General features: G+C 37.7%; 1 protein-coding gene across 1 annotated transcript in view; it reads left to right on the top strand.

Moving 5' to 3' along the window:
• Nucleotides 1-1,476: 1,476 nt before the first annotated feature.
• LOC135480221 (meiotic recombination protein REC8 homolog) overlaps nt 1,477-8,138 on the top strand; it is a 19,398-nt gene continuing 12,736 nt past the window's right edge. Inside the window, exons 1-9 of the mRNA XM_064759995.1 lie at nt 1,477-1,664; nt 2,179-2,256; nt 2,596-2,664; nt 3,979-4,121; nt 5,167-5,245; nt 5,661-5,784; nt 7,066-7,138; nt 7,452-7,534; nt 7,855-8,012. Of these exons, the coding sequence (XP_064616065.1) occupies nt 2,201-2,256; nt 2,596-2,664; nt 3,979-4,121; nt 5,167-5,245; nt 5,661-5,784; nt 7,066-7,138; nt 7,452-7,534; nt 7,855-8,012 (785 nt within the window). The 5' untranslated portion in view covers nt 1,477-1,664; nt 2,179-2,200. The remainder of the gene's footprint in view (nt 1,665-2,178; nt 2,257-2,595; nt 2,665-3,978; nt 4,122-5,166; nt 5,246-5,660; nt 5,785-7,065; nt 7,139-7,451; nt 7,535-7,854; nt 8,013-8,138) is intronic.

Here is an 8,138-nt window from a genome sequence, read left to right as displayed (position 1 = left end):
CTTTTGAATTTTTTGATTGTTCTTATGTGACCTACAGATATGCACACCATACTTACGAGAAACAAAGTGGTCCTTCACAAATGTTTGACTGTGCAAACCATCACGAGCTCTATTGACTGCTTTATACTATTACCAGGTGAGAGCAGGAGGATGCGGCAAATTCCATGCCCACAGCCAGTATTAACCACTCGCCTTGTGTGTCAGTTAGTGACTGGAAGACAAGCACCTCAGTCTTTGGGCATGAACCACTCCTAGATTATAACGAGACCACATATTCATAATTATAGTGACCACTGGCCCATATTACGGTAACTGATCTATCAATCAGTTTGGTCCAATTACTGAATAACCTTGTTTTCCTGTTTGTTTGTTTGTTGTTTGTTTGTTGTTTGTTTTTTTTGGGGGGGGTGGGGGTTGTTTGTTTGTTTTTTTGCTCATTCATTACACTGCTGCAATATTTTCACCATCACAAAATATAGTATAATTTGCGATAATGGAGTGGGTTTGTCCAAGTGGTTATTAAAGATGTCACCCCGTATAAAACAGACCATGTGCAAGTTCAAACCTGGCCCGTTAAAGTAGATTTTGCCGATTTCCCGGCTCTTGTAGACTTGAAGATGGGGCTGTTTTTCATGCAACAGTCTTAACATTTTGTTTAAAGATCACAATATATCATCTTTAATGTGACGTCGTCATGATGAACTGGGAAAGGAACAAAATGACGTCAAGGCCCTGCTGCCATGTGTTTGACAGGTCCCCGTTAAAATGTCTTATGTTACCATTTGGATAAACATGTAAGAGGGAAATACTGATAGGACTGAAGCCATGGATTTCCCAATGAATGATGTACATGAAAATATGTACGATCACACAAATCCAAGACAGTGTCGCCCAAGGTATCTTGAGGACGAGCTACACACAAGGTCCAAATGACAGAAGAACGCATCGTTTTCTCCTTTGACATTGCAGTGCGTGCTTGCTTCATATATGTTTTATGAGCACACATACACCGATAATTGTGACGTAATAAAGGGAAGAATTAATGAGTTCAAAGCTTTGGACTGTCTTAATTGATACAGGCGGGAAGGGGTTTTACAAGTTCCTCACTGGTCCTCTGTCACTGCCTGCATGAATGAAGGTTTCCTGGAATAGAAATCACACCGGATAACTGATGCTCGGTACACAAAGCTGAACCATAACAGTATGTAAATTAGGCGTTCTACCATATAGGCCCACATGGGTATAATTAGCTAGGCCTACCATCTGATAACTCCTTGCATGCACGAAACCGTTTCATGTCAATAAGAGATCTATGATTGCAGTTGCTGACATTCAAGTCTATCTCTTGTTGATTGGGAAACGTCACTCGTATCAGTAAGGGAGACAACTGGCGACAATTTAACCACAAGATGGCGCATATTTTAAGCGCGGGAAATTCCTCGTGGTTGATTGGTTAATGGGTGTTGTTTACTGAACGACTGCTAGGAAATGATCGTCTGCAGTAACTTGTGAAACGGAATACTTTTCTCAACATCGCTGTTAACAACTTCGGCTCCATCAAGAGAACTGGTGTTGACACGTGGATCAAATTCTTTCGAGAGGTATTCCCTGATATAACTCGGGAAGTTCAAAGCAAAAACTTCGTAGAAGGCTTGGAGCTAGCGGTAAGTTTTTCGGATGAAAGCGTGCAATACAAGTATCACATGATACTTTCAAGATTTCATGATATTTTCAAGATTTCAAAGCAGATATTTGTCAAGAAGAGCGGACAGAGCGGTGAAGAAGAGTTAGCGTCCAATCATATGGTTTTGTTTAGGTTTTTAGTACATGGTTTCTTACAATTGTCTCTTCTGTCGACATACTGTATGCTGCCGTTATGAATGAAAGCGTATCATCCATTGCATATAGACTATCCCGTACATGTAGGCCTAGTTAAGTATCATTTAAAGGTTGTTAACGATTTATTTTTATACTGAACAAACTTCCAGCTTATCATAACGTTTCATTTAATTTACAGATATGTTTTTCGCGTGTTATTCTTGTACTTACTTGGTGCACTGTGCTGTAAGTGTAACATGGAGATCTGTTGTTACACTGACATTACAGCTGGGGTTAATTTGGATAATCTTTGAAGGTCAGCGGTGATAATTTGAGATGCTGTCTCATTTCTATTCCCAGCTTACTTGTTCTACATCCCATAATGTTCTACAGTCAAGATATCTTGCAGAAGAGAGGGGGGAGGTTTGGAATTATCTGGTAAATAATGACTTGTTAATTGTTTCTTAACCAATAGTCAACAGTTCACACTGATTATTTATTTTAAAAGCACTTATTAGTTAAATATTGCCTTAAAAATCAGCAGGGTAGGAGTTGGCTGCAACCGAAAAAACAACAGAATAAAATGTGGAACAGCTTTAGTCGTTAATAATTAACTTTTTTGTTATATTCAAATGCCACAAACTTTGTTAATACCAGGTATTGAAATATTTTAACAAGTAACTTGGCTCATATATTTTGATTCCCTGTTGAATTAAAACTAGGAATTGGGAAATCTCTCACATACTGTAATTTTTTTTTTTTTTTTGTTCTGCACAGGCTTGCAGCCACAAATTTTAAGCGACTGACAAGAAGAGAGTTTTGCAGTGTCAACGTCAATAAGACAAGGTAGGGCTCTTTTAAAGACATTTGAATGCTATTAACACCCCTGTGAAACAGGACCACCCTCAAGCTACATGATCAATGCTCGATTTATGATGTCATCATTACATAATTTGTAATGTAACAACAATAACATTAAATTGTAAAAGAAAATACATTTAATGGTCTTTGTTTGAGCACACAAAGAAATGACAAGCATTTTTCCATGCAGCCATGGGGAAATCATGTAACTTGCAAGACCAGAACTGGTCAAACTTTGATTAACTTGTTCTACGTATCAAGCATGGTTAACGCCGTGTTCTCGGTATATATTAAAGCTGAGTGAAAATATGACTGACCTTATTGGTGAAAATCTTTAACTTTGCTCCCTAACTAACGTAAACAAAAGGTCGCGTAGATAAATGTTCACATGTTGATCAATCCCATACAGCTGGTGATCTGATCTGGTTTCACTCAGGGCCAATGAAATTTGCCACATGAATCTGAAATTTGCCGTTTCCATGAACCTGGCATCTTATGTCTTCCCATCTACTGAATATAAAACATAAAAATAGCAGATCCAGGGCTAACACTCTCACAACAGACGTCAGTAGTTTCATAATTAATTTCTACAGGTTTTTGAAAATTTCCCGGAGTCATTGGAGCTACAGCGCCGTGATGAGTGGTTACACGGTTGCATTAGGATGATACTTTCAATAAATGCAGACTTAACATCACTGTTGTAGAGCCAAACTTTCAGTCATGCAGCACGCTAAGACCAATGTCATGGCACACATGATGATGATTAAGAGTGTGAGGCCCGACTAGGGAAATTCGTTGAACTGTGAGAAAGTAACTTGCCTAGTGAACTGCTGTTTAGTCAGTTTTGATTACATTTGTAAGGGTGTGTAATTAAATTGCCTCAAAGAATTGTTTAAAGTTTTTTCCACTTGTTTATTGTTGTTATCTGCAACATACATACATACATACATATATACATACATACAAAGCCAAACAGATGCATTCATATATATATATATATATATATATACACACACACACACACACATATATATATATATATATATATATATATATATATATATATATATATATACACACATATATGTAAATAAACACACTTACATGCTTACATTCGTACATAAGTACATTCCTTCCTTTACAGTTGTCTCCTGTTATGTATGCATATGTTCTCGCCACAATATGTGGCTGCAATACTGCCGCAGGGACGTTAAACCATAATCATTCATTCTTTTATTAGATCATTATTAGAGTTTGTCTGACATAATGTGTATGAGTGGAATGTTTTGTTCCCTACAGCGATGACATATTGGATTACATCCTCCTGCGTGCTCTGCCCAGTCGCCCTGGAGCTGCGCGCCCCAGACTCTCCCTCTACCTTGCTTCACAGCTCATGTTTGGTCTTACCAAGGTTTATGGCAAACAGAGAGAGTACCTGTTGTGTAAGGATAACCATTCCACAACTTTTTGCAAGTAGAAGGCAACTTTCAGATGCAGTTAGTGCAATCATGATAATGATGCTTGTTTTTGGTGTAAAAATGAATTTGGTAAATGCTATGACGCCAGCACGGTGAGATGACCGAGGAGCCTCCCGACAATTTGGTCTTTGTGAGTTCAAGTCCAGCTCAAGTTACAGATGGTCTTGGGTTTCCTCCCACCATAATGCTGGCCGCCATGGTATGAGTGAAGTATTCTTGAGTACGGCAATCAAATAAGTAAATAAAATAATCTGAGCATTATTCAGATATTCAGATGACGCCATCATTTGAAAATATATTTGTTAGGTGTAACTCAATCAACCTTCCAAAAAGGGCCCCAAGTTTTTATCGCAATTTTGATTGAATTTTCTCTCAGTGTTTGACCTAAACTGTTTTTGCTGATAGAGCTGGGTTACATCGAACAAAGAATATTTTGAGGATAGCCTGACTGTCTCTGTCAAAAATCCTTATATTTTGTACTCAAAACAGAAAACAGTGCTAGCCCATTCTGACAAATAGATATATATATATATGTTTATTTATTTGATTGGTGTTTTACACTGTACTCAAGAATTTCACTTATAACAGGGCAGCCAGCATTATGGTGGATGGAAACCGGGTAGAGCCCGGGGGAAACCCACGACGGTATGCATGTTGCTGGCAGACCTTCCCACGTACGGCCGAAGAGGAAGCCAGCATGAGCTGGACTTGAACTCACAGCAACCACATTGGTGAGAGATTGCAATAACTGTATATGTCAACTGTCTGTTAAGTATAATCACACATGTAAAGTTTAAACGGACAATTTGAGTGCACTGGTAAATATATCCCAATTTTAATAAGTTACCAACAGATACCCTGTATGAGACCCTTTGAACAGAAATGAGATGATTGATAATGCTATAAATATTTGTATCTTCCAGTGGAATGTTTGTTTAGCTGTGAGAGATCTTTCTCGTCGTCATCTTATTCAAAAATATATGTGTATGTGTGAGATTTGCTTTCACAGCTGATGTGACTGCCATGTCCACCCGGTTCCATATGATCCTGGCTCCAGTTGCTGACATTGACCTCAGAGTAACCCCAAGGTGATCCCCCTTGTCTTATCAAATACCCTTTCATACTATCAAAAATATTGTTTTGTTTTTTTTTTTTTGCCTCCAAAAATGCATTATTTGGTCGAAGCTTTATTATGTTTAGAGTGTCACTACATGCTCCTGGTGACACTTGACACTGTTATGTTTGCTTCTAAAATGATTTTATCCCTTTAGCACATGTAGCACTTTTGATCTCGCTATGTGTATAAAATGTACATATAATCCAGTCTTACCACTTCAAATCTTCCACATTCATCAGATTTTTCCACATTCAGATTTCAAGGGTTGGAATGTCAGTGTTTGTAATTGTTGTTTGAGTCTCCTAGACTAAATTTTATAGGCTGTGGTAGTGACAATTTTGACACATATTAGTTTGTGTATTTTTTTATTTTTGGACTTCCTGTAGAGCTGACTTGGTGACAAATCCAGACTATGCTGCACAGTCTTCCAGATATGGCCCTGCATTTGATCCATACTTTGGGGTTTTTGGTGTAGAAGACACACCAGATACAGACATTATTCCAGAATTGGTAAGAAATATTTCTTGTCAATTAGTGTATTTTACCGACAGTCTACATTGTAATTTTGCTAGTGACACATTTTGCTGTATTCTGATTGATTCATCCACATAAATTTATAGGGATGCTTAACAGTGTCTTTATGAAGTTTTGATTAATTTTTGCTCAACAGTGTCTTTATGAAGTTTTGATTAATTTTTGCTCAACAGTGTCTTTGTGAAGTTTGACTAATTTTTTGCTTAACAGTGTCTTTATGAAGTTTTGATTAATTTTTGCTCAACAGTGTCTTTGTGAAGTTTGACTAATTTTTTGCTTAACAGTGTCTTTGTGAAGTTTGATTAATTTTTTGTTTAACAGTGTCTTTGTGAAGTTTAACTAATTTTTTGCTTAACAGTGTCTTTGTGATGTTTGATTAATATTTGCTTAACAGTGTCTTTGTGAAGTTTGATTAATTTTTGCTTCACAGTGTCTTTGTGAAGTTAGATTTTTTATCTGAAAAACAAGGCATTAAAAGTATCATTTTAAAGCCTCTATGTGCTTCTGTATGCATATGTATACATGCTGAACTTCATGTTAAATACACTAACGCAATGCCATTTTGTCAAAATACATGTAGATGTATTTGTGTGAAGACAAAGGCATAATTTCATTTATTTCCACAAGAGTCTTAAAGGCAACCCCAAGAAGAAATTTGTTAGAATCTAAAAATATTAGCTAATATAGTTTAATTATCAAAATGATTGCAAGAATGTTTGCAATAGAGTTTGGATATTAAATGGTCTAGTTTAGCAGTTACATCCATCACTATAAATATGTTTAACAAGTGTACATCTCAACTGACTTTCTAAAAAAGGTTCCTACTTTATTGGGTTTCTGATGAAATTTCTTTTGTTACTGACCACTAAATCCAGGATTAATCCTCAAGTCACACCTAAGACTTTAAAAGAGGAAGTTGTAACTTCCTTGCTTGGCGTTCAGCATGAAGGGGATAGTGCAAGGACTGGTTGACCTGTATCAGTATAATGGCTTGCGTGGGGCGGCTTGCTTGTCTTCGGTAAGTCTTCTCAGTGGAGCAGCACTAGATAAAAGAGCGATGGAAATCCATCCTGCGACAAGGAGGCACATTACATGTACATCCACCCTAAGGATTCCTTCATCGTCATATGACTGAAAAATTGTTGAGTACGACATTAAACCCCAAGCACTCACTCACTCACTCACTCACCTTGCCAATACATATAAATTGTACTACAAGTAAGATACATGTATGTGAATGTTTTCTTTTATTTACAGAAAATGTGGGAATCTCAGGTGATTTCTCCTCAATCTGAACTTTCACCATCCATCCATCTGTCCCGAAAACCAGGTTTGCCAGGAAGAGTTTACTTTTGTGTAGAACATCATTAACTTGATAAAGTATATTTTGTGGACTTTTTTTTTGTACTGAAACCAGATTCACTTCTACATGTGAGTAGACATCTACCCGTTGAATTCAAATATCACAACCTTCATTGAACATTGTGTAGTGGATCTTCATGTTCAAGTTTGTTTTAAAAAATGCCTTTAATTGAATGTCTACATGCCATTGATAGCTTGTGTGTGTAACCATTCAGGAGGGTGTTTTTTGTTGAGGCAGCAGGCTGTTTGTAATGGAGGGCTGTAATTGTGTCTGTTGTCAGCTGCAGTCAGCCCTCCCCATACCGTGTCAAGCTCTGAGATTACCATGATGGAGGAAATTATGTCAGAACCGGCAGCTAGGGAGGTGAGGCTTCAGGATTCATGTTAACCAATCAACTCAAACTAGAAAATCTTTTTCCAGATGTTGGTCAATCTGTGCGAGCCCTTACTGCCTCAAAAGGTTCATTTTCAAGGTCATTTACACATTTTTTCTTTACCTGTTAACCTTTCATTGTTTGGAAAGGTGCTTAATAATCATGTCTGTGAAAGTGCATGTCCAAATAAAAGTAACTGAGGGCAATGTGTTGGCCATCCTTTGAATACTCTAAGTCATTCTGCGAATGTTATACACTGTTGTGTGTACACTTCAACAAATATATTTCTTGTATGTGCTGTATGTCCCAGCTGACTGTGGAGGAAGACCTGCCAATACTCAGTGATGAGCAGCTTGAGACCTTGATGCACCAGGTGGGCTTGGAGGATCCTCTGCTGAGAGTTACCTCCCCTTCACAGGCTGTCAGTACTCCCATACAACACCCCAGTCTGACAGGGACGTCAAAAAGGTATATCATCAGAGAGCATGACAGAGTAGAGGTATGGTGAGGTGAAGGCTGTGTTCTTCTGCACAAGTTGTCAGTTATCCTGATTATACTGATATGCCCCTCCAAAAGTGACCTTCTCATAACTGA

The sequence above is a fragment of the Liolophura sinensis genome, chromosome 13 (assembly GCF_032854445.1).
Source record: "Liolophura sinensis isolate JHLJ2023 chromosome 13, CUHK_Ljap_v2, whole genome shotgun sequence".
NCBI classification, from domain to species: domain Eukaryota; kingdom Metazoa; phylum Mollusca; class Polyplacophora; order Chitonida; family Chitonidae; genus Liolophura; species Liolophura sinensis.
Note: the sequence above shows the minus strand (reverse complement) of the source record. Positions and strands in the feature narration are given on the sequence as shown.